At 37.0% G+C, this 27461-nt stretch overlaps 1 protein-coding gene across 1 annotated transcript in view; it reads right to left on the bottom strand.

Moving 5' to 3' along the window:
• The window catches only part of LOC131225614 (LRR receptor-like serine/threonine-protein kinase ERL1), a 45588-nt gene that overhangs the window by 2220 nt on the left and 15907 nt on the right, over positions 1 to 27461 (bottom strand). The window contains exon 6 of the mRNA XM_058221174.1: positions 27054 to 27066. Within this exon, the coding sequence (XP_058077157.1) occupies positions 27054 to 27066 (13 nt within the window). The remainder of the gene's footprint in view (positions 1 to 27053; positions 27067 to 27461) is intronic.

Raw genomic sequence — 27461 nt, 5'->3', positions numbered from 1 at the left:
GGTTCCGATGGTGGATTGCGCTTCAAAGGCCAATTGTGTGTCCTGGATGTTCCAGAGTTGCATCGGGATTTGATGACCGAGGCACACCGATCAAGACTTACTATCCACCCGGGGTCCACAAAGATGTATCGTGATATGAGGAGGCAGTACTACTGGCAGGGGATGAAGCACCAGATTGTGAGTTTTGTGGCCGAGTGTGACACATGCCAATGTGTCAAGGCCGATCATCAGAGACCCTCTGGTCCCGTGCAGTTGTTGAGCATTCCATAGTGAAAATGGGAGCATGTATCAATGGACTTAATCACAGGTTTGCCGAAGACTCAGCGCGGTCACCATACCATCTGGGTTATCATCGATCGTCTGACGAAGTTGGCTCATTTCATTCCAGTACGTGCTTCCTGGTCTATGGACCGGTTAGCGAGGATATTCATTAAGGAGATAGTGAGACTGCACGGCATCCCAGTTTCGATCATTTCAGACCGAGACTCCAGATTTACATCTCAATTTTGGAGGAGTTTTCAACAGGCATTAGGGGTCACTTTGTATCTCAGCACCGCATATCATCTGCAGACGGATGGGCAGACCGAAAGGGTTAACTAGATTTTTTAGGATATGCTCGGGGCTTGTGTGATCGACTTTGCGGGCAGTTGGGATGACCATATGCACCTCGCCTAGTTCGCGTACAATAATAGCTATCGGGCAACTATTGGCATGGATCCTTTTGAGGCACTTTATGACAGACCATGCAGATCTCCTAGTTGTTGGACAGAGGTTGGAGAGTGTCGTCTCTTAGTTCCCGAGCTTGTGCTGCAGACATTAGAGGTTATTAATGTTATCAGGCAGAGGATGCGCACAGCTCAGAGCCGGCAGAAGAGTTTTACTGATCGTTGGCGTCGACCCCTTGAGTTCGCAGTCAAGGACATGGTATATCTCAAGGTCTCACCTATGAAGGGCATGGTTCGTTTTGGTGTAAAGGGCAAGCTCGCCCCGAGATTTATTGGACCATTTGAGATTATCGAGCTCATGGGCGATGTGGCCTATAGGCTTACCTTACCTCCTGAGTTGTCTGCGATCCACGACGTGTTCCATGTTTCAATGTTGCAGAAATGTGGGTCAGACATTATTCCCGTGATTGATTGGCAGCCACTTGAGGTCCGTGAGGATGCTTCTTACATTGAGCAACTGATTCGTATTCTTGATCGGAAGGAGCAGGTCCTCAGGACCCAGGTCATTCCCTTGGTGAAAGTGCAATGAGGTCATCATTCGGAGGTTGAGGCATCTTGTGAACGCAAGGCTGAGATTAGAGAGCGTTATCCCTATTTATTCGATGATTAATTGAATTTCTTCCATTGCCTTCTCTTGTGTTTGATGATTGAGATACATATACGATGAAGATGTTAATGCAATTTGAGGTTCCGATTTTGACAATTTCGAGGACAAAATTTCTTTGTTGGTGGGGAGGATTGTGAGACCCGACCCAAGTTCACGTGTGTGCATGTGTATGTGTGAGTATGCACTCTATCCATTTTGGTCCCGCGGTCTTACCGGTTAAATTCCGGCGACCCGCGACCCTCAGATAATGTTTGTGGTCATCATTGAGTTCAATCACATAGACCCGACTCGGATTGACCCGAGACATATGTCCTTACGACCGCATCATCACCGTAATTCCAATGCCGCGTCTTGTGCATAAATCCGATATGTAGATCAAAAGTTGTGTACATTTCATTATATGACCATTGATCATGTGGCCCACTTAGGTGGAATGCATGTGGACCACCATCACCCATGGCCTAAGTCCCCATGTAAAATACACACACACACACCACACAAATGCTATGGAAACACCACCCATCTCAACAACACCACCCAAGCCTAGTCTAAAGGCCTAAACATTGTAATCTCCTCCCTATGCTATGATGACTTCCCTTACAAAATAATAATGGCTTTTTTCTCTCTCTTTATTCTCTCCCTCCCTCTCATTTCCCTCCATTGCTAGAATTTCCAGCAACCTCCCTTCCATCTTCCTCTCTTCTCTAGCCCCTTCTCCCTCAAATCCCCTCCCATCTAACCTTCAACAATCCATCTCACCCATTGAAACATGTCCCTTGGAGCATGAAGAGAAGACTGATGTAACTTTGGAGTGGGATCCATTAAGGTGGGTGATTATAATTTTTGATCTTCTTTTCTACCCTTTGATCTTATTTTTCTTCCTGGATGGATCATATGGGACCCACCAATTCATGGTGGGGATCCCATTTGATCTCATGGATGTGGCCCTTTGGCCCAACCTACATGCATGTCATGATCCATGATGGGGCCATTCTCCATGGACCCCATCATGATGTATTTAATAATTCACTCCATCTTAAGGTCATCTAGACCTTAAGGATCATGTTGGGATGGCATCCTAGCCATCCATAGCAATTATAGATCATCCATGTAGTGATTTTATGTTGCATGTACAATCAATGTAGTTGTATAGGTATGATTCATTCTTGGGAGGGCCCATTACTGGTGGGGCCCTACCCCATGGCCGGATTGTGTTTCTTCTCCATCTTTTCTTTCCTATTTTTACGGTAAATCTGATGTATGTGTAGCCCACTTGATGTACCATGTAACTAGGCCCAAGTGGTTAGATGTCAAGGCCCACCTTATTGCCCCATATTCTTGTCATGTTTTGGATAGCCTTTGGGCTTGATATTATGGTGATCTTGGAAGGGGCTTGGGTCTGAGAGTTGTGTGACCTATGTAGGTGGACCCCACCCTAAGGAAATGTTGATTTATTTCCCTTTTAATTATCTTTTGGGGTGGTTTGGACAGCAACATGTTGCTGTCCAAATCTGTCTGGACAGATTTTTGGGTCATATTGAGGCCAGATTTTTAGGCATTTAGAGGGGTGTTTGGTCCCATATAATATATGTTTCTAGAAGTTGTAGACCCCACCTACAAGTATACTAAATTTTAGCCCCAAATGACTCCATTTGGTTATCCAAAAGGGTGGGCCAAGAGGGGTGGTCAGCCTGATTTTCTGCTGTGCAGTCCAGCAAAGTAGACTGTTGTAAACTGAAATTCATAAATTATTTTGATGATGGTGGGCCAAATTTTTGAGTTTTCTCTTATTTTATACATGATGAGAGACCTTGGCCCTCAATTTTTAGAATTTTGGAGGCCCATGACCTACCCATTGGAATGGCCCAAATTCAGCACGGTCATATTCCAGCAATACTCCACCCTGTACAGATTGTATCCTTTAAATTAATTAAAATACTTTTGGGTATCCTAAAATCATGAAAATTTATAAAGAGTTGGTCCACCTATGTTACGACCCACCTACAAAATTTTAAGGCCAATGGACGCCTGTACACACCATGGTGGTGGCTAGACCGGCCCATTAAAATATAATCTCCAAATCAGTCCGATTTTCTGGACAGTCTGTTTCATTAAAATAAATTAAAAAAATTTTAAGTGTCTAAAAATTCTGAAATTTTGTGGGGTTATGACCAACCAATGGAAGTGTCACTTTGTAAAATTTTAGACCCAACGAACATTTGACCTGGCCATGGTGCGGTTGGGAGTGGCCAGCTAGGCAGGGATGCCCAGGCTAGGGCGTCCAGCCTGCTTCATGGGTCCCCCTTGATGTGTTGTATATCCCAGCTGTCCCATACATGGGTGGCCCAAGTAGGGAGGGTCTACCCTACATGTACATCCCCTGTGGGACCCAATTTAGTGTACGTGAAGCCCGCCTTGATGTATGTATAGCCAGGCCGTGCAGGCCTTGGACCGCCCAGGCCCATATGGGATGCCCCATGTGGGCTTCTTGTTGGACTTTGGTCTAGCAATATGGCCCACCTACTCTCTTGTATCGTATGATGTAACCCTATGCGGTGGGGCCCTTTGACTTGATAGTTGGACCACTTGGGCTGATGTCCTAATCAAATGAAACAATTACTGGATTCCATAAGGCACATAAACTTTTTAGGTTAAAAATTCAGCAACTTGTTATAATTATGCTTGGCCTTTGGGCTGAAATTTTGAGGAGTGGGGCCCACCACATTGTGAAGATATTAGAGGGAATAATTTATACCTTTGGTTCCTTAAATGTTAGGCTTAATAAATGCACTTTTGAAGCCCACCACAGTTGAATTTAATCGGGTCCATGAATGTTGCTAGTTGTTGAACTCTTTAGGCCCAATTGGGCTGGAACTTTCCAGATAGGCCCATTGAACTCTTGGGCCATTTTTACCATACTAGTGTGTTGGGTTAGTGGGCCAGATTACACAAGTAGATGGGCCCTTGGTTGCCCACCAAATCAACTTTAATACTTGGGCCGGGTTGTAGGCCCAACTTACTTGACTAAGAGCATGACATTTGCCCATGTGGTTTGAGCAATGGGCTGTCCATTAGGCCACCACAATATATGGGATTATTGACTTTTATGTTGGGCCCTAACCTTTCCTCTATGGGCCCATAGTGGTATATATGGGTTGGGCTATGTGTGTTTTCCTTGGACCCATGTTTTGGATAGGCCTTGGGCTGCCTTTCTGAAGCCCAACATGAGTGTTTATGGTATGATTATAACTGCCCATTTCTTATTTCTGATGTTGTGTGGGCCTTGGGCCTTGATCCATGATCAATTAGAGATGGGCTACCTCTTGGGGACCAATTGTAGTTAGATCCCCACATTGGTGGCCCTAAGGTAGGCACAAAGGCTTCTATCGGTGGTTAAAGGCCCACATAGACCCTTATTAGGCCCATTTCATCTATTTAGGCCCATACCATTCTTCTCCTTAGTCTCGTTGGCTACCCCAGGTATATGGGCCCCCACTAGAGGTTGTATTCCTTATGAGGAATTGGTTAAGTACCTAGACCCTTCATGATTAGGTAGAGAGTTCATCTTCACCTCATTGGTACCCCTATTCATCTTCATGGCCCACTCCCATACGCATCATATGTATACTTGGTTGAGGTATGATTGGCCATGGTTGTGCCACTGTGTAGGATATGTTGGTATCTCCTCGAGAGATTGATGCTTAGGATTGATACATGGGTGATTGTGTGATTCATGCATTTGGCATTACATAGCTTGTGGATATCTGTCCTTACTTCATCAGGGCCTTACCTCCACAGGGGTATTCGTGGATGGTCGTATGTGTGGACACCGGAAATATTAGTTGAGCATACCGGGTGCATAGGATGCCCATGGGTGAAATTCTCAAGACTTCCATGGTACCAAGGATTTGCTCCAACGCTGTGACCAGGTGGAATATATCAGTGCACGAGGGCCTTATACCAATAGGTTGCGACTCTCACTGTCATGTAGTCGGTTGGATATGGGTGTGGCCTTACCTACCTGGTGTGAGGAGGCATTGATAGGCTGAGTCTGACCAGCTCGTAAATGGGTCCCTACCGTCATGCCTTGCTGGTGATTGGCTGTCCACAGGCAGGTAGTGAGGTCTCTTACGCTCGTTTAATTGTGCGGGGTCTGCAAAGTGGCAGTCAATCAGCAATGTAATGGACCCCAGTGATTTCCTTATGATTGGAAATGTACTTGACTTATGGTTTAGATATGAGTACTGACATTACTTTCATCACATTAACATTGGCTGTATAAGCCCTCCTTCATGCATTGCCATGGTATGACACCCATTACTCATTACATCGCGTTCATGGTAAGCCTTGGTAAGGCTAGTGATGTGCTCATTGATCATGCTTCTCTCCTTATACCTCCTACTATTCTCCCGTGCACCATTGTCACAGACTTACACCACCCTCTAAGCTTTTATAAGCTTATGCACGATTGATGCGTGCAGGAGATTCTAGGCAGGCGCTGTAGCAGCAGAGCGTGGAGTAGAGTTGAGCAGTGAGGACTCTAGTGTTGGTAATTTTCTCTCTTTTCCATTTATTCTCATGTATATCCTTTTGGACCTTATGGATGATTGTAAAAGTTCAAATTCATAGTGAATTTTGCTATGTGTGCCTTAGTTATTCTCGGAAGTAATTATTATGATCTTAGGTATGCTCATATTGGAAAATGATTATACTTTTATGAAAATCCTCCTTGTAGGATCTCAGGATCGGAACCTACCTCAGGAGCTGAGAATGGGGTACTACGGAGGCTGTTGCGGTCAGAACCGGCCATCGGGTTCCTTGTGAGTTCGGTTACCTAGTCTGGGGCGTGACACTTAGGCTATAGGTTATAAGTTTAGGTTATAGGTTACAAGTTAAGATTTTAGGTTATCGATTTTGGTTTAGGTCAAGGTTATAGGTTTAGGTTTAGGTTTAGGTTATAAGCTATAGGTTTAGGGAATTGAGAATAGGTTAAGGTTGAGGTTTAAGAAATTGGGTACGGGTTCAGGATCGGGTTTAGGTTTGGATTTTCAAGTTTAGGTTTAGGTTAGGGAGTTGAGATTAGGATTGGGTGTAGGTTTAGGTTAGGGATTTGAGAATAAATTTAGGTTTTAGGTTTAGGTTTAAGTTTTAGGTTATAGGTTAAGGTTTAGGTTTTAGGCTTAGGTTAAGGTTAGGTTATACGTTATAAATTTAGGTTATAGGTTATAGGTTCTGGTTTTAGGTCATAGGTTTTGGTTTACGTTAAGGTTATAGGTTTAGCTTTAGGTTTAGGTTGAGTTTTAGGCTATAAGCTATAGGTTTAAGGTATTGAGAATATGTTAAGGTTTAGGTTTAGGAAATCGGGTTCGGGTACGGGATTGGGTTTAGGTTTGGGTTTTTAAGTTTAGGTTTAAGTTAAGGTTAGGGAGTTAAGATTAGGAATAGGTGTACGTTTAGGTTTAGGGATTTGAGAATACATTTATGTTTTAGGTTTAGGTTTAGGTTATAGGTTATAGGTTAAGGTTTAGGTCTTAAGTTTAGGTTAAGGTTAGGTTACGGGTTGTAAGTTTGGGTTACTGGTTATAGGTTAAGGTTTTAGGTCATAGGTTATGGTTTAGGTTAAGGTTATACGTTTTGGTTTAAGTTTAGGTTAAGGTTTAGGTTAAGGTTTAGGTTTAGGTTTAGGTTATAAGCTATAGGTTTAGGGAGTTGAGAATATGTTAAGGTTTAGGTTTAGGAAATCGGGTTCAGGTTCGGGATCGAGTTTAGGTTTGGGTTTTCAAGTTTAGGTTTAAGTTTAGTTTTGGGAGTTGAGGTTAGGATTAGGTGTAGGTTTAGGTTTAGGGATTTGAGAATACATTTAGATTTTAGGTTTAGATTTCGGTTATAGGTTATAGGTTTAGGTTTAGGTTTAGGTTTATGTTAAGGTTTAGGTTTAGGTTATAAGCTATAGGTTTAAGGAATTGAGAATAGGTTAAGGTTTTGGTTTAGGAAATCGGGTTCGGGTTCGGGATTGGGTTTAGGTTTGGGTTTTCAAGTTTAGGTTTTGGTTTAGGTTAGGGAATTGAGATTAGAATTATGTGTAGATTTAGGTTTAGGGATTTGAGAATACATTTAGGTTTTAGGTTTAAGTTTAGGTTTTAGGTTGTAGGTTAAGGTTTAGGTTTTATGTTTAGGTTAAGTTTAGGTTATAGATTATAAGTTTAGGTTATAGGTTATAGGTTAAGGTTTTAGGTCTTAGGTTTTGGTTTAAGTTAAGGTTATAGGTTTAGGTTTAGGTTTAGGTTTAAGTTTAGGGTTAGGTTAAGGTTTAGGTTAGGTTTAGGTTATAAGCTATAGGTTTAGGGAATCGAGAATAGGTTAAGGTTTAGGTTTAGGAAATCGGGTTCGGGTTCAGGATCGGGATTAGGCTTAGGTTTTCAAGTTTAGGTTTAGGTTTAGGTTAAGGAGTTGAGATTAGTATTAGGTGTAGGTTAAGGTTTAGGGATTTGAGAATACATTTATGTTTTAGGTTTAGGTTATAGGTTAAGGTTTAGGTTTTATGTTTAGGTTAAGGTTAGGTTATAGGTTTTAAGTTTAGGTTATTGGTGATTGGTTAAGGTTTTAGGTCATAGGTTTTGGTTTAGGTTAAGGTTTTAGGTTTTAGTTTAGGTTTAGGTTAAGGTTTAGGTTTAGGTTTTGAGCTATAGGTTTAGGGAATTGATAATAGGTTAAAGTTTAGGTTTAGGAAATCGGGTTCGGGTTCAGGATCGGGTTTATGTTTGGGTTTTCAAGTTTAGGGTTAGGTTAGGGAGTTGAGATTAGGATTAGGTGTAGGTTTAGGTTTAGGGATTTGAGAATACATTTAAGTTTTAGGTTTAGGTTTAAGTTTTAGGTTATAGGTTAAGGTTTAGGTTTTAGGTTTAGGTTAAGGTTAGGTTATAGGTTATATGTTTAGGTTATAGGATATAGGTTAAGGTTTTAGGTCATAGGTTTTGGTTTAGGTTAAGGTTATAGGTTTAGGTTTTGGTTGAGGTTAAGGTTTAGGTTATATGCTATAGGTTTAGGGAATTGAGAATAGGTTAAGGTTTATGTTTAGGAAATCGGGTTCGGGTTCGGGTTCGGGATCGGGTTTAGGTTTGGGTTTTCAAGTTTAGGTTTAGGTTTAGGTTAGGGAGTTGAGATTAGGATTAGGTGTAGGTTTAGGTTTAGGGATTTGAGAATACATTTAGGTTTTAGGTTTAGGTTTTGGTTATAGGTTATAGGTTTAGGTTTAGGTTTAGGTTTAGGTTTAGGTTTAAGTTAAGTTTTAGGTTTAGGTCATAAGCTATATGCTCAGGGAATTGAGAATAGGTTAAGGTTTAGGTTTAGGAAATCGGGTTCGAGTTTGGGATCGGGTTTAGGTTTTAGTTTTCATGTTTAGGTTTAGGTTTAGGTTAGGGAGTTGAGATTAGGATTAGGTGTAGGTTTAGATTTAGGGATTTGAGAATACATTTAGGTTTTAGGTTTATGTTTAGGATTTAGGTTATAGGTTAAGGTTTCGGTTTTAGGTTTAGGTTAAGGTTAGGTTATGGGTTATTAGTTTTGGTTATTAGTTAAGGTTTTAGGTCATAGGTTTTGTTTTAGGTTAAGGTTATAGGTTTAGGTTTAGGTTTATGTGATGGTTTAGGTTTAGGTTTAGGTTATAAGCTATGGGTTTAGGGAATTGAGAATAGGTTAAGGTTTAGGTTTAGGAAATCGGGTTCGGGTTTGGGATCAGGTTTTGGTTTAGGTTTTCAATTTTAGGATTAGGTTTAGGTTAGGGAGTTGAGATTAGGATTAGGTGTAGGTTTAGGTTTAGGGATTTGAGAATACATTTAGGTTTTAGGTTTAGGTTTAGGTTATAGTTTATAGGTTTTAGTTAAGGTTTATGTTTAGGCTTAAGCTAAGGTTTAGGTTTAGGTTATAAGCTATAGGTTTAGGGAATTGATAATAGGTTAAGGTTTAGGTTTAGGAAATCGGGTTCGAGTTCGGGATCGGGTTTAGGTTTGGGTTTTCAAGTTTAGGTTTAGGTTTAGGTTAGGGAGTTGAGATTAAGATTAGGTGTAGGTTTAGGTTTAGGGATTTGAGAATACATTTAGGTTTTAGGTTTAGGTTTAGGTTTTAGGTTATAGGTTAAGGTTTAGGTTTTAGGTTTAGGTTAAGGTTAGGTTATAGGTTGTAAGTTTAGGTTATAGGTTATAGGTTAAGGTTTTAGGTCATAGGTTTTGGTTTAGGTTAAGGTTATTAAATTGCCCTAGCTATACGTCCTTGAAGGGGGGGGGTGAATAAGACGATGCTAAAATAAAATTTTAATAGCAGAATATGCGAATATGATAACCAAATAAAATAAATCAATTCACAATGCTAAAATAAAAGCAACCTCAACAAACAAGAATTGAGAGGTTGATACGAATTCAGTTCTAAGGACAACCTTACACCCTAAAAGCCAAGGGTTTATGGCACGACAACCTTATTTCTAGAACGTCCTTTGTATCAAAAACTCAAACAGGAGAGTAATAAATAAATAGTAGGGAATTGAAATAAATTTCAGGAATTTAAATCTAAATTATTACAACATTCCCATTGTGCTTGAAATGTAAATTTTACAACATTCACATCCACCCATACATTCCACAAATCTGAATGATAAAAGATATAAAACTTAAGTAAGTATTCAAACCACAAGATAAAGAATTATAGTAGTTCACCTGTGTGTTAAGCAACTATTCAACAACAGCCACACAGAATGCTACTCCACTCCTAATATCCTCACACAGGGGATATTAGCGTTCACTAACAAAATAGGTTTCACAAGTTCACCTAAAACCTTTACAAATTTGTCTTTTTAACTTGGGCTTGCACAATCCAAAAACCCACACTGTCTGAGTTTTCTGGCTCTCCTCAGATAACCACACAATGAGATTTTTCTAGCGAATCTCAAACAAAAACCAAAAGAATGGTAATTTTACATAAACGTAAAATACCTGGATTTCTCCTTTTTGTAGTAGCCCGATAGAACCAATCAGAGTAGATGTTCGAATCAACGTTCAATGTCTAATACTCACTTTACAATGGTTCTAAGTTCTAATTGATTTTAAATTAAATCAAATGGGCATAGCTCTATTTGATTTTGATTCCAAGACGAAGGAATACAATAATTCCTCTTTTTAAATAAGATTGGAATATAGGAATAAAATCAAATAGGAAAAGCTAACAAAAAGAATATTAAATATGTACGGTGTTGCTTAAAATGAACAAACTTATCTCCGAGTGGAGGCTTGAATTTTATTAAAATTAATCGATGAAAAACTCTGAAATTTGTGTTCAATTTATAGATAAAAAAATCACGTCTATGATTGGTCTTAAGAACCCTTTGACTGATCGTAGCTTTAACGACATTTTAAATTATTTAGCGCGATCTTTGAAAACCGCTCTACGACTGGTCTTAGGGAGTCTACGACTGGTCGTGGACCACCTACGACCGATCATAGCTGACCCAGGACTGGTCGTAGACAACCAGGCTTGGTTGTTGGAGTTTGAGTCGTAGTTCTAGGACTGGTTGAAGGTCGAGTTGTGACCTCCTTACGACCCATCGAACAGTCTCCAGGACTGGTCGTAGAGTAACCAAAAAGAATTCTGAAAATCTTCAACAACTTAGGACTGGTCGAGGAATATCTGGACTGGTCAAACCAGTGCTAGGACTAGTCAAACAAGGTACAGGACTAGTCTTAGAACAGACCAATTCATATAAATAGGTTCATTTTGAATTATGTATATAAAATGACCTACCCTAAGGTTAATCTAAGGTCTATCATACCTGGGACATGAAGTATGAACATTAAACTTCATCCTTTCAGATGTAGGTTGACCTTTGAACCTTATGAAGCTTGAGATCTTTATCTTGATGTAGCTTGATCTTGAGATCTTCGAAAGCTTGAACTTAAACTTCATCTTGAGTTATACTTGAGTCTTGAAATGTACTTGCGTCTTGAAATGTGCTTATGTCTTAAAATATACTCTTCTTATCGATGTAGCTCTGAACATTGATGTTTAAAGTACATGACTTTACATTTCTTGAAGCAGAGCACCGTACATGTCTTGAACCATTGTGATGTAGTGTCTTGATCATATATATATCAACATACAAACACAAGACACAGATAAAGGTTTTAGCACAACAAAATTTGACAATCAAAGGAGCATGGACCATAGCACTTACAATCTCCCCCTTTGTCAAATTTGTGATAAAACACACTCATATAAAAATAAGAGAAGCACCACATGGATAATAAAAAATCATGCACCAGTTGTCATAAACTAGCAAGCACACAACATTCATCTACACTTACTCCCCCTGAGTAGCAGCACACATATGAAAAATATGAAAAATATAATGATTGCTACACATATTATAGTACTACTCATATCCATAAGCAATCAAACGAAAAGCTTTCAAAAGAGCTTCCAAAAGCCTTCTCCCCCTTTTTTATCACAAAACGACAAAGGAAGAAACAATGTAAAGGATTAAAAGATGGAGTATAAGATGGATTTAATCGACAATATATAAGCAAGTAAAAGTTCACAATCCATTTACCAGTTTAACTAAAAAGTCAGTAAACCAACTAAAGAGCACAATCCAACATAAGTATGAAAGTTAATACAGACTAAGAAATAAAATCACTCAATCAGATCCTGAAGATGGAGCAGGAATGATAGGATCAAGTTTATGCATCCCCTTGTTCAAGCGCCTAAGATACTTGCACATATATTTAAACTGAAGATCATGGGCAACATTCATATTCTCTACCTTCTCCTCTAGAGCACGAAGATGAGCATCAAACTCAGATGGCTCATAATCAGGATCGTTTCTAGAATCTAAATCAAGTTCATCGAAAATATCATTCATATCAACATCATCAGGAAGATTGCCAGCATCTTTCGCTTCATTTCCAGCTTCAGTACCACTACCACCAACATCCACTTGGCCAGGAGCCAATCCCAATTTCATCTTGTTAATATTTGTATTGTTAAAAATAAGATGATGAATAGGGGCCTCTCCAACAGGCATAGCCACAAGGATGTGAGTAGCTAAAATAGTTATAAGATAGGTAAATGGAAGATCACTATGACCAGAATGGATTCGAAACTGAATGATGGAATGACAAATTAAAGAAGGTAGACAGATCTTTACACCAATAATGACACAATGCAAAACACGAACCATAAAGGCAATTAGTTCTGTTTTGTTGCCAAACTGCGGATACAGATTTGAGATAAAGATTCTATGAAGAACCTTATATCTAGGTAACAAATACCTTAAGGGAAGCGCATTTCCTTTATGGGTCCATTGCACTTCCATATTGCATAAATCTCTAGTGAGCATCTGTTTTTCTGATTCAGACGGTTTTTTAGATAATGTATGAATCAGAATACCCTCATCATTAACATGGATTTCCATGAGACCAGCTATTAAATATCGATCTACTTCAAATAGACCTTCTCTAGTATTAATTTTAAACGTTAAATTCTCATATGAAAAATCAAAGATGCATGCTAACATGGATTGAACAATAGACTGCTATGTAGGCCCACCCCAATGTAAGATGTTATCCCAACCTACAGATTCGAGTAGAAGTAGGATACCAAATTGAGCAATGTGGATAAGATCAACTGGACGTTTAACGATGACATTACGCGTACGCAAATCCCGTACATCGGATGGATCATTTTCGAGAGACCAAAGATGGCGTCGTGTGAAAGGAGTTGATCTAGAAGAAGATGGACCACGAGAAGATTTCTTTTTCCCTCTGGGATCCATTAGTAATACCAAATACAAGGAAATAACTAGATTTAAAAAATATGGAATGGGTTTTGATAAATCAGATTTTTAAAAAGAAGAACCCTAATCTTGCACTGAAAGACTAAATAAAGTGCATAAGAGTGAAAAATGAGATATAATAAGCAAGATTCTATAAGAAAAATGCAAAAGAACCACTAACCTTGAAGGAAAATGATGGTGGGTTTGACTGGTCAGGCTTAGGCTCGTTGGAGAGTGAAATGGAAATGAAGAAGAAGAAGCTTTTCCCCAATTGAAAGAGATTTCATGAGTTCCACGACTGGTCGTACCAAGACTGGTCGTGTATACTCACAACTGGTCGAGTACCGACCAAAAATTGCATTTTACAACCAATTTAAAATCCCAACCAAAAAGATAAATAAACATATATATAATATGATACAATAATACAAGAATATTAAATTTAAATTACACATACCAAGAACAAACTTTAATTTATTAAACCTAATTTTGTCAAGCGATTTAGTGAAAATATCCGCAAGTTGAGTCTCGGTAGGAATATATTCCAAAGATATTATTTTTTCTTCCACTAATTCACGAATGTAATGATACTTAATGTCAATGTGCTTAGTACGTGAATGTTGGATTTGGGTTTTAGAAATATTTATTGCACTGGAATTATCGCAATATAAAACCATTGAGTCCTGTGTAATTCCATAATCGCTTAACATACGTTTCATCCAAATAAGCTGATTACATGCATTTTCAGCTGCAATATATTCAGCCTCAGTAGTTGAGAGCGATATAGAACTTTGCTTCTTGCTAAACCAAGAAATCAAGCAATATCCAATATAAAAACAACCATCACTGGTTGATTTTCTATCATTAATATTACCAGCCCAATCAACATTTGAATACCCAGCCAACTGGACACTAGTATCATATGGATACTAAAGACCCAAATGCACAGAACTTGCAACATATTTAATAATCCTCTTAACAGAAATTAAATGAGATTCTTTAGGATTAGACTGATATCTTGCACAAATACCAACACTGAAATCTATATCAGGTCTACTAGTAGTTAAATAAAGTAAACTACCAATCATGCTACGATACAATTTAGGATCTACATCTTTACCTATAGAGTCTTTTGAGATTCTTAAAGATGTATTCATGAGAGTATCAAAATTCTTACCATTCTCAAATCTGAACCTTTTAATCAAGTTCAAAACATACTTGGTTTGAGAAATAAAAATTCTATCAGGTTGTTGTTTTACTTGCAACCCTAGGAAATAATGTAATTCCCCAACCATGCTCATCTCGAACTTAAATTTCATTAAATCTGCAAACTTAATAGTCATGTTAGTACAAGTTGACCATAAATAATATCATCAAAATAGATCTGAACCATTAAAACATCATTATTGTTTTTCTTAACAAAAAGCGTCTTATCGACACTGCCCATTTGAAAATTATGACTTAGTAAAAACTTAGTCAATTTTTCGTACCATGCTCTAGGAGCTTATTTTAAACCATATAGAGCTTTTTTAAGATGGTATACATGATCAGTAAACTTAGAGTCTTCAAACCCTGTAGGTTGTTTAACATATGCTTCTTCATGTAAATCGCCATTTAAAAAAGTACTCTTTACATCCATTTGATAAATTTTAAACTTTCTAAAACATGCAATGGATATAAAAAGTCTGATTGATTCAAGGCGAGCAACTGGGGCAAAAGTTTCATCGTAATCAATGCCTTCTATTTGAGTGTACCCTTGTGCAACCAGTCTTGCCTTGTTTCGAATAATGTTACCAAGTTCATCAGACTTATTTTTGAAAATCCATTTAGTTCCGATAATATGTTTATCTTTAGGTCGAGGAACAAGATACCAGACATCATTTTAAACAAATTGATTAAGTTCTTCCTGCATAGCTACTATCCAGTTTTCGTCAGAAAGCACTTCTTTTACGTTCACTGGTTCTATCTGGGAAGTAAAGCACATGTAATTACATGTCTTCTAATTGTCTACGAGTGCGCACACCAGTGAGAGGGTTTCCAAGAATTTGAGTGGTTGGATGATCTTTGACAGTCCTCAGTTCAGAGTTTTCTTGATTTGATGAAGTATCTGGTTTGTCCATTAAAAGAACTTCATCACTATCTGAACTTGGGGCAAGTGTATTCAATTGATCATCACTAACCACATTAATGGACTCTTGAATCACACTGGTCCTGTTGTTCAATACACGATATGCATGACTGTTTAAAGAGTATCCTAAAAAGATCCCTTCATCACTCTTAGTGTCAAACTTTCCTAAATTTTCATAATCACGTAAAATATAGCACTTGCTACCAAAAACTCGAAAGTATTTGACAGTAGGCTTCTTATCAAACCAAAGTTTGTAAGCTGTTTTATTATTAGATTTACAAGTATAAACCCGGTTAATAATATAGCAGGCGGTATTCACTGCTTTAGCCCAAAGATTTCCAGGGAGCTTCATACTATTTAACATTACATTTCCTATTTCTTGAAGCACTCTATTTTTCAACTCCACAATTCCATTTTGTTGTGGTGTTTTGGGACCAGAGAATTCATGCGATATTCCCTGATTGCTACAGAACTTTTCAAAACTGCTATTCTCGAACTCAGATCCATGATCACTACGGATCTTATAGACTTGAGACTTTCAGCCTGGATCTGTTTAATAATCCTTTTCACTTCATCAAGGGTTTCTGATTTATCTCTTAAGAAAGCTACCCAAGTGAATCTAGTAAAATCATCCACAATTACCAAGATGTATTTTTTGCTACCTCGACTCTCCGTCCTTTTAGGTCCTATAAGATCCATGTGGAGTAGCAGGAGTGATCTTAATGTAGCATTAAAGTTCACCTTTTTGTGAGAGCTCCTTATTTGCTTGCCATACTGGCATTCACCGCATATTTTGTCTGCTTTTTATAATTTAGGTAGACCTCTTATTAGTTCTCCTTTGCTCAATCTGTATAAATTCCGGTAGTGTACATGTCGAAGGTGTTTATGCCATAATTTTGTCTCATCGGTATGGACCATGTAGCACTGTTGATTAGATGAGCTACCATCGCTTACAATATAGCAGTTTCAGAAGTTCTGCGACCAGTTAATATTACAGAACCCATTTTGTTTATGATTTCACAACCTTGATTGGAAAATTTCACATTATGGTTGTTATCGCATATTTGGGATATGCTTAACAGATTGTGTTTTAGCCCCTCAACATATAAAACGTTCTTAAATAAGGAAAGATTATAGAGTTGAACCATACCTTGGCCAATTATCTTGCAATTGCATCCATCACCAAAAGTAACTAACCCATCAGTCATTTCTTTAAGATCAGTGAATAAAGCCTTGTCGCCTATCATATGCCTGGAGCACCCGCTTTCAAGGTACCACTTCGAATGACTTGTTGCTTTGAAAGCAGTGTGGGCAACCAAGCAGGTAACCTTAGGAACCCATTTCATAACTATTTTGGGTTTAGGAGTATAGTTGGTCTTTTTATTTTTGTAATTGTAAGAATGACCCACTGAGTTAGATTTTAAGAGCTCCTTAAGCATATCAACTATTTTTTCAGCTAGTGGGTTTCTGTTCTGATTTTTGAAGTTGACATAGCTGCTTTTAGGTTTTTGAAAAGCTTTTATATTTTTAAAAAAATCTTGACTAGTATTTTTCCCTTTTGAGTTAGAGGACTCTCCTTTCACAAACTTAGGAGGAGTATACTTTTGTTTAGGAGGAACATTTTTATTGTAGCCCAACCCGGATCTGTCGCCACATTTTCTAGATCCGCATAAAAGTTTTTCTAACTTTGGATATCCTTGGGCATACCTCCATGTATCCTTTAAACTCAGAAGAGAAGATACTTCATTTTTAAGTTTCTAATTTTCAGATTTCAGATTTTCAATTAGGGAGGTTTTGAATTCTAAATCGCATTTTGATTTTTCAAATTGATTTTTCAAAAAAATCTAAAATTTTGGATTTTTCTAAAATAAGAGATTCAAAATATTCTTTGAGTTTAAAAAACTTTTCTTTTTGAAGTTTAAGTTTGACAACAATTTTACAACTTTCCTTGTATAAAGCATTGTAAGCATCTTGAAGATCATCTTCATTTTCATAATCACTATTCAGATTTTCTTTGCTAGTTGAATCATCATGATCTAAAAAAGTGAATTTAGCTAGAGTCATAAGGGCTTTAACTTCACTGCCCGACTCGGTTTTAGAATCTTCTGATTCAGAAGAAGCTTCAGAATCAGATGATTCATCCCAAGTAGCCAACATACCCTTCTTTTTGGGTTTGTCCTTTTTGGGACATTTGTCTGCTAAATGCCCATATTCTTGGCAATTGTAACATTGACTATCTTTCAAAGACTTCCAAGTTTTAGATTTACGTTTTGATCTTTTCTTATCATTTGATTTTTAAAAATCAACCCTCTTTTTACTCTCAAAAATCTTGTAAAACTTTTTCATTAAAAGAACCATATCATCTTCAGAATTTTCTAAATCAGAATTTTCTTTAGACGATTTAAGAGCGATAGATTTACCTTTAGGAGATTTAAAGTTTAACTCATAGGTTTGTAAAGAACCAACTAGTTCTTTTACCCTCATATTGTCCGTATCACGAAGTTCCTAGATCTTGGTTACCTTAGAGTTGAACCGTTCAGGAAGTGAGCGTTGTATCTTTGTGCACACTTTACTTTCTGGGATTTTATCACTAAGACCCCACATTGAGTTTACAATGTCATTTAATCTTATGTAAAAGTCCATAAACATTTCATTTTCCTCCATATGAATTTCTTCAAATTTGGTTGTGAGGAGTTGGACTTTAGATTTTTTGACAATTGATGTACCCTTGTGTGTCATTTCTAATATATCCTAAGCTTGCTTTGCAGTATCGCTGGATATAATTCTTTTGAATTCATCCGATGATAGTGCGCAAGTGATTGCGTTTAGTGCTTTTGCATTGGCACTACTCTCACTTTTCTGAAGAGTGGCCCATGAGAAATACGGTGTTACTCTCATTGATTTTGAACCATCGATACCAGTTGCTTCAGTGGTAGGTGGGTTCCATTCAGTCACTGTGGCTTGCCACACACTCTCACCCATTGATTTGAGGAAGATCCTCATCTTGGCTTTCCAATAGGCATAGTTGGAGCCATCAAAAGGTGGACGACTAGTGACTGATAGGCTATCAAAATTTGACATCTTTTAAATAGCTTAGATCATTAGCTCAAGAAATAAATCCAAATAAAAAGCAATAAGAGCGAGTTATTAGGCTCTGATTCCACTTGAAATGGCCTAGCTATACGTCCTAGAGGGGAGGGGGGGTTGAATAGGACAATGCCAAAATAAAACTTTAACAGTGGAATAAACGAATATGATAACCAAATAAAATAAATCAATTCACAATGCTGAAATAAAAGCAATCTCAATAAACAAGAATTGAGAGATTGATACGAATTCAGTTCTAAGGACAACCTTACACCATAAAAACCAAGGGTTTATGACAAGACAACCTTATTTCTAGAACGTCCTTATTGAGAATAACAAAATTTAGCATTCAAAAGAGCATGAGACCATAACACTTACAGTTATAGGTTTAGGTTAAGGATTAGGTTTAGGTTTAGGTTAAGGTATAGGTTTAGGTTTGGGTTATAAGCTATAGGTTTAGGGAAATGAGAATAGGTTAAGGTTTAGGTTTAAGAAATCGAGTTCAGGTTCAGGATCGGGTTTAGGTTTAGGTTTTCAATTTTAGGTTTAGGTTTAGGTTAGGGAGTTGAGATTAGGATTAGGTGTAGGTTTAGGTTTAGGGATTTGAGAATACATTTTGGTTTTAGGTTTAGGTTTAGGTTTAGGTTAAGGTTTAGGTTTAGGTTTAAGTTAAGGTTTAGGTTTAGGTTATAAGTTATAAGTTTAGGGAATTGATAATAGGTTAAGGTTTAGGTTTGGGAAATTGGGTACGGGTTCAGGATCGGGTTTAGGTTTGGGTTTTCAAGTTTAAGTTTAGGGTTAGGTTAGGGAGTTGAGATTAGGATTAGGTGAAGGTTTAGCTTTAGGGATTTGAGAATACATTTAAGTTTTAGGTTTTAGGTTATAGGTTAAGGTTTAGGTTTTAGGTTTAGGTTAAGGTTAGGTTATAGGTTATAAGTTTAGGTTATGGGTTATTGGTTAAAGTTTTAGGTCATAGGTTTTGGTTTAGGTTAAGGTTAGAGGTTTAGCTTTAGGTTTAGGTTAAGGTTTAGGTTTAGGTTAAGGTTTAGGTTAAGGTTTAGGTTTAGGTTTAGGTTATAAGCTATAGGTTTACGGAATTGAGAATAGGTTAAGGTTTAGGTTTAGGAAATCGGGTTCGGGTTCGGGATTGGGTTTAGGTTTGGGTTTTCAATTTTTCATTTAGGTTTAGTTTAGGGAGTTAAGATTAGGATTAGGTGAAGGTTTAGGTTTAGGTATTTGAGAAGACATTTAGGTTTTAGGTTTAGGTTTAGGTTATAGGTTACCGGTTTAGGTTTAGGTTTAGGTTAAGGTTTAGGTTTAGGTTATAAGCTATAGGTTTAGGGAATTGGGAATGGGTTATGGTTTAGGTTTAGGAAATCGGGTTCGGGTTCAGGATTGGGTTTAGGTTTAGGTTTTCATGTTCAGGTTTAAGTTTAGGTTAGGGAGTTGAGATTAGGATTAGGTGTAGGTTTAGGTTCATGGATTTGAGAATACATTTTGGTTTTGCTTTAGGCTTAGGTTTTAGGTTTTAGGTTATAGGTTATAAGTTTAGGTTATAGGTTATAGCTTAAGGTTTTAGGTCATAGGTTTTGGTTTAGGTTAAGGTTATAGGTTTAGGTTTAGGTTAAGGTTAAGGTTTAGGTTTAGGTTTAGGTTATAAGCTACAGGCTTAGGGAATTGAGAATAGGTTAAGGTTTATGTTTAGGAAATTGGGTTCGGGTTCGGGATCGGGTTTAGGTTTGGGTTTTAAATCTTAGGTTTCGATTTAGCTTAGGGAGTTGAGATTAGGATTAAGAGTAGGTTTAGGTTTAGGGATTTGAGAATACATTTAGGTTTTAGGTTTAGGTTAAGGTTTAGGTTTAGGTTATAAGCTATAGGTTTAGGGAAGTGAGAATAGGTTATGGTTTGGGTTTAGGAAATCGGGTCCAGGTTCGAGATCGGGTTTAGGTTTGGGTTTTCAAGTTTAGGTTTAGGTTTAGGTTAGGGAGTTGAGATTAGGATTAGGTGTAGGTTTAGGTTTAGGGATTTGAGAATACATTTAGGTTTTATGTTTAGGTTTAGGTTTTAGGTTATAGGTTACGGTTTAGGTTTTAGGTTTAGGTTAAGGTTAGGTTATAGGTTATAAGTTTAGGTTATAGGTTATAGGTTAAGGTTTTAGGTCATAGGTTTTCGTTTAGATTAAGGTTATAGATTTAGGTTAAGGTTTAGGTTTAGGTTTAGGTTTAGGTTAAGGTTTAGGTAATAAGCGATAGGTTTAGGGAATTGTGAATAGGTTAAGGTTTTGGTTTAGGAATTCGAGTTCGGGTTCGGGATCGGGTTTAGGTTTGGGTTTTCAATTGTAGGTTTAAGTTTATGTTAGGGAGTTGAGTTAGGATTAGGTGTAGGTTTAGGTTTACGGATTTTAAAATACATTTAAGTTTTAGGTTTAGGCTTAGGTTATAGGTTATAAGTTTAGGTTTAGGTTTAGGTTAATGTTTAGGCTTAGGTTTAGGTTAAGGTTTAGGTCTAGGTTATAAGCTATAGGTTTAGGGAATTGATAATAGGTTAAGGTTTAGGTTTAGGAAATCGGGTTCGGGTTCGGAATGGGTTTAGGTTTAGGTTTTCAAGTTTAGGTTTAGGTTTAGGTTAGGGAGTTGAGATTAGGATTAGGTGTTGGCTTAGGTTTAGGGATTTAAGAATACGTTTAGGTTTTAGGTTTTGGTTTAGGTTTTAAGTTATAAGTTATGGTTTAGGTTATAGGTTTAGGTTAGGGGTAGGTTATAGGTTATAAGTTTAGGTTATAGGTTATAGGTTAAGGTTTTAGGTCATAGGTTTTGGTTTAGGTTGAGGTTATAGGTTTGGGTTTAGGTTTAGGTTAAGGTTTAGGTTTAGGTTTAGGTTATGAGCTATAGGTTTAGGGAATTGAGAATAGGTTAAGGTTTAGGTTTAGGAAATCGGGTTCGGGTTCTGGATCGAGATTAGGTTTGGGTTTTCAAGTTTACGTTTAGGTTAGGAAGTTGAGATTAGGATTAGGTTTAGGGAGTTGAGATTAGGATTAGGGGTAGGTTTAGCTTTAGGGATTGGGGAATACATTTAAGTTTTAGGTTTAGGTTTAGGTTATAGGTTATAGGTTTAGGTTTAGGTTTAGGTTAAGGTTTAGGTTTAGGTTATAAGCTATAGGTTTAGGGAATTGAGAATAGGTTAAGGTTTAGGTTTAGGAAATCCGGTTCGGGTTCGGGATCAGGTTTAGGTTTGGGTTTTTAAGTTTAGGTTTAGGTTTAGGTCAGGGAGTTGGGATTAGGATTAGGTTTAGGTTTAGGTTTAGGGATTTGAGAATACATTTAGGTTTTATGTTTAGGTTTAGGTTTTAGGTTATAGGTTACGGTTTAGGGTTTAGGTTTAGGTTAAGGTTAGGTTATAGGTTATAAGTTTAGGTTATAGGTTATATGTTAAGGTTTTAGGTCATAGGTTTTCGTTTAGATTAAGGTTATAGATTTAGGTTAAGGTTTAGGTTTAGGTTTAGGTTAAGGTTTAGGTAATAAGCGATAGGTTTAGGGAATTGTGAATAGGTTACGGTTTTGGTTTTGGAATTCGAGTTCGGGTTCGGGATCAGGTTTAGGTTTGGGTTTTCAATTGTAGGTTTAGGTTTAGGTTAGGGAGTTGAGTTAGGATTAGGTGTAGGTTTAGGTTTACGGATTTTAAAATACATTTAGGTTTTAGGTTTAGGCTTAGGTTATAGGTTATAAGTTTAGGTTTAGGTTTAGGTTAATGTTTAGGCTTAGGTTTAGGTTAAGGTTTAGGTCTAGGTTATAAGCTATAGGTTTAGGGAATTGATAATAGGTTAAGGTTTAGGTTTAGGAAATCGGGTTCGGGTTCGGAATGGGTTTAGGTTTGGGTTTTCAAGTTTAGATTTATGTTTAGGTTAGGGAGTTGAGATTAGGATTAGGTGTTGGCTTAGGTTTAGGGATTTGAAAATACGTTTAGGTTTAGGTTTTGGTTTAGGTTTTAAGTTATAGGTTATTGTTTAGGTTTTAGGTTTAGGTTAAGGGTAGGTTATAGGTTATAAGTTTAGGTTATAGGTTATAGGTTAAGGTTTTAGGTCATAGGTTTTGGTTTAGGTTGAGGTTATAGGTTTGGGTTTAGGTTTAGGTTAAGGTTTAGGTTTAGGTTTAGGTTTAGGTTTAGGTTATGAGCTATAGGTTTAGGGAATTAAGAATAGGTTAAGGTTTAGGTTTAGGAAATCGGGTTCGGGTTCGGGATCGGGATTAGGTTTGGGTTTTCAAGTTTAGGTTTAGGTTAGGAAGTTGAGATTAGGATTTGGTTTAGGGAGTTGAGATTAGGAATAGGTGTAGGTTTAGCTTTAGGGATTGGGGAATACATTTAGGCTTTAGGTTTAGGTTTAGGTTATAGGTTATAAGTTATAGGTTTAGGTTTAGGTTTAGGTTAAGGTTTAGGTTTAGGTTATAAGCTATAGGTTTAGGGAATTGAGAATATGTTAAGGTTTAGGTTTAGGAAATCCGGTTTGGGTTCGAGATCAGGTTTAAGTTTAGGTTTTCAAGTTTAGGTTTAGGTTTAGGTTAGGGAGTTGGGATTAGGATTAGGTTTAGGTTTAGGTTTAGGGATTTGAGAACACATTTAGGTTTTATATTTAGGTTTAGGTTTTAAGTTATAGGTTAAGGTTTAGGTTTTAGGTATTGGTTAAGGTTAGGTTATAGGTTAAAAGTTTATGTTATTGGTTAGAGGTTAAGGTTTTAGGTCATAGGTTTTGGTTTAGGTTAAGGTTATAGGCTTAGGTTTAGGTTTAGGTTAAGGTTTAGGTATAGGTTATAAGCTATAGGTTAAGGGAATTGAGAATAGGTTAAGGTTTAGGTTTAGGAAATCGGGTTCGTGTTCGAGATCGGGTTTAGGTTGGGTTTTCAAGTTTAGTTTTCGGTTTAGGTTACGGAGTTGAGATTAGAATTAGGTTCAGGTTTAGGTTTAGGATTATGAGAATACATTTAGGTTTTATGTTTAGGTTTAGGATTTAGGTTATAGGTTAAGGTTTAGGTTTTTGGTTTAGGTTAAGGTTATGTTGTAGGTTATAAGTTTAGGTTATAGGTTATGGGTTAAGGTTTTAGTTCATAGGTTTTGGTTTAAGTTAAGGTTATAGGTTTAAGTTTGGGATTAGGTTAAGTTTTAGGTTAAGGGTTTAGGTTTAGGTTTAGGTTTAGGTTAAGGTTTACGTTTAGGTTTAGGTTGTAAGCTATAGGTTTAGGGAATTGAGAATAGGTTAAGCTTTAGGTTTAGGAAATCGGGTTCGGGTTCGGCATCGGGTTTAGGTTTGGGTTTTCAAGTTTAGGTTTAGGTTTAGGTTAGGGAGTTGAGATTAGGATTAGGTGTAGGTTTAAGTTTAGGAATTTGAGAATACATTTAGGTTTTAGGTTTAGGTTTAGGTTATAGGTTATAGGTTTTGGTTTAGGTTTAGGTTAAGGTTTAGTTTTAGGTTTAGGTTAAAGTTTTGGTTTAGGTTGTAAGCTATAGGTTTAGGGAATTGAGAATAGGTTAAGGTTTAGGTTTAGGAAATTGGGTTCGGTTCGGGATCGGGTTTAGGTTTGACTTTTCAAGTTGAGGTTAGGGAGTTGAGATTAGGATTAGGTGTAGGTTTAGGTTTAGGGATTTGAGAATACATATAGGTTTTAGGTTTAGGTTTAGGTTTTAGGTTATAGGTTAAGGTTTAGGTTTTAGGTTTAGGTTAAGGTTAGGTTATAGGTTATATGTTTAGGTTGTAGGTCATAGGTTTTGGTTTAGATTAAGGTTATAGGTTTAGGTTTAGGTTTAGGTTAAGGTTTAGGTTTAGGTTATAAGCTATAGGTTTAGGGAATTGAGAATAGGTTAAGGTTTAGGTTTGGAAAATCGGGTTCGGGTTCGGGATTGGGTTTCAGTTTGAGTTTTCAAGTTTAGGTTAGGGTGTTGAGATTAGGATTAGGTGTAGGTTTAGGTTTAGGGATTTGGGAATATATTTAGGTTTTAGGTTTTAGGTTTAGGTTTAGGTTTTAGGTTAAAGGTTAAGGTTTAGGTTTTAGATTTAGGTTAAGGTTAGGTTATAGGTTATAAGTTTAGGTTATAGGTTATAGGTTAAGGTTTTAGGTCATAGGTTTTGGTTTAGGTTAAGGTTATAGGTTTAGGTTTAGGTTTATGTTTAGGTTAAGGGTTTAGGTTTAGGTTTAGGTTAGTTTTAGGTTATAAGCTATAGGTTTAGGGAATCGAGAATAGGTTAAGGTTTAGGTTTAGGAAATCAAGTTCGGGTTCGGGATCGGGATTAGGTTTGGGTTTTCAAGTTTAGGTTTAGGTTTAGGTTAGGGAGTTGAGATTAGTATTAGGTGTAGGTTAAGGTTTAGGGATTTGAGAATACATTTATGTCTTAGCTTTAGGTTTAGGTTTAGGTTATAGGTTTAGGTTATATGCTATAGGTTTAGGTAATTTGGAATAGGTTAAGGTTTAGGTTTAGGAAATCGGGTTCGGGTTCGGGGTCGAGTTTAGGTTTGGGTTTTGAACTTTAGGTTTAGGTTTAGGTTAGGGAGTTCAAATTAGGATTAGGTGTTGGTTTAGGTTTAGGGATTTGAGAATACATTTCGGTTTTAGGTTTAGTTTTAGGTTATAGGTTATAGGTTAAGGTTTAGGTTTTAGGTTTAGGTTAAGGTTAGGTTATAGGTTATAAATTTAGGTTATAGGTTATAGGTTAAGTTTTTAGGTCATAGCTTTTGGTTCAGGTTAAGGTTATAGGTTTAGGTTTAGGTTTAGGTTAGGGTTTAGGTTTAGGTTTAGGTTAAGGTTTAGGTTTAGCTTATAAGCTATAGGTTTAGGGAATTGAGAATAGGTTAAGATTTAGGTTTAGGAAATCGGCTTCGGGTTCGAGATCGGGTTTACGTTTGGGTTTTAGGTTGTAGGTTTAGGTTATCGGTTATAAGTGTAGGTTTAGGTTTAGGTTTTAGGTTTAGGTTATAGGTTTACGTTATGGTTTAGGTTTAGGTTATAGGTTTTGGGATTTGAGAATAGGTTTAGGTTAAGGTTAGAAATTTAGGTTAAGGTTATAAGTATAGGTTTAGGTTATAGGTTATAGGTTAAGGTTATAAGTTTAGGTTATGGTTATAAGTTAAGGTTGAGGTTTAGGTTATAAGTATAGGTTTTGGGATTTGTGAATAGGTTTAGGTTAAGGTTAGAAGTTTAGGTTAGGTTATAAGTATAGGTTTAGGTTATAAGTATAGGTTTAGGTTATAGGTTAAGGTTATAAGTTTAGGTTTAGGTTAATGTTGTAGGTTATAGGTTTAGGTTGCAAGTTTATGTTAATGTTGTAGGTTATAGGTTTAGGTTATACATTTAGGTTTATGTTTATGTTTAGGGATTTGAGAATACATTTAGATTTTAGGTTTAGGTTAAGGATATAGGTTTAGGTTATAGGTTTAAGTTTAAGTTATAGGTTATAGCTTTAGGGAATTGAGAATCGTTTAAGGTTTAGGTTTAGGAAATCGGGTTCTGGTTCGGGATCGGGTTTAGCTTTGGGTTTAGGTTTTAGGTTTTAGGTTTTAGATTTGGGTTATAGTTTAAGGTTAAGGTTTAGGTTTAGGTTATGGTTATAGGTTTAGGTTTGGGTTTAGGTTATAGGTCATAGGTTATAGGTTTAGGGATTTGAGAATATGTTTAGGTTATAGGTTTAGGTTTAGGTTTAGGTTTAGGGATTTGAGAATAGGTTTAGGTTATTGGTTTAGGTTTAGGTTATAGGTTCATGTTATATGTTAAGGTTAAGGTTATAGGTTTAGGTTTAGGTTAAGGTTATAGGTTTAGGTTTAGGGTAGGTTATAGGTTTTTGGTTAAGGTTTAGGTTATAGTTATAGATTTTGGGATTTGAGAATAGGTTTAAGTTATAAGTATAGGTTTAGGTTAGGTTATAGATTAAGGTTAAGGGAATTGAGTTTTGGTTATAGTTTCAGGTTATAGGTTATAGGTTTAGGTTAAGGTTTAGGTTATAGGTTTTGGGATTTGAGAATAGGTTTAGGTTATATGTATAGGTTTAGGTTAGGTTGTAGGTTAAAGTTTAGGGAATTGAGTTTATGTTATAGGTTTAGGTTATAGGTTTGGGTTGTAGTTATAGGTTTTGGGATTTGAGAATAGGTTTAGGTTATAGGTTAAGGGTGTGGTCCCTGCAAATACAGATATAAACACGACCTGCTCCAATTGGCCAGGCCTTCCAATGTTGTCCATAGGAAATGAACAGCTTCATCATGGTCATAACAGCGATTCCCACCTTCCAGGGACCCCCGCTCAACATCTGAATAGATCTGACGCACATCTGGGTCTGCTTATTTAAATAAAATGGATTATCAAGATCATTTAAAAAGAATCAGGTCCAATCAACAATCTGACCTAGAGGATTCTATTAGTATTGTTGACGGCACCTCGAACCTTATTTAAATCTAGGTTGCAATCTGTGGCCATTGATGCTATTTGTCTTTTTGTGAATTTGTCATCCACTAGTTTCTGTAAATGAAAATAAGAGGATTGATCTTAACAATATGGTCATCCTGCACATAGATAAAAAATGCTTGCAATGAATGTTTATGAGTACTAGGTGGCCTATTAATAAAAACAATGTCTACGTCCATAATACGCCTATTTATGAGTACTAGGTGGCCTATTAATAAAAGAGCATTGCCTTTGAAATTCACGACTAACCTTGAACTGCAACCTGGAAACATCAAAGTTGTTCATCCCAAACATCTCTTTTTAACATGTCATGAAGGAAGTTAATAGAGTAGCAGATGGGCTGGCCCACTTGGGCAACGAAAACCAGCTGGATAAGGATTTTGTCCGTCTTTAGGACCTCCTGATGAAGATCAGAGGTGAAGTCTTTCTACACAAAGCATGCCTTGGTACTATTAGAGAACCTTAATAAGGTTAACTAATTTCTTTCATATGATAGGCCCACCTAATGAGTGGATGGGCTGATTTTTGTGTAAAGCTATTTTCAGGGTCGAGCCAACCTATTGGAAGGATTGGATGTTACATGAACATGATAGGTTGAAAGTAGCTTAGTCGACAATAAATTATGGTCCAATTGATTGGACTTAAAACCTTCTTAGA

Source organism: Magnolia sinica, chromosome 2 (genome assembly GCF_029962835.1).
Source record: "Magnolia sinica isolate HGM2019 chromosome 2, MsV1, whole genome shotgun sequence".
Lineage (NCBI taxonomy): Eukaryota > Viridiplantae > Streptophyta > Magnoliopsida > Magnoliales > Magnoliaceae > Magnolia > Magnolia sinica.
Note: the sequence above shows the minus strand (reverse complement) of the source record. Positions and strands in the feature narration are given on the sequence as shown.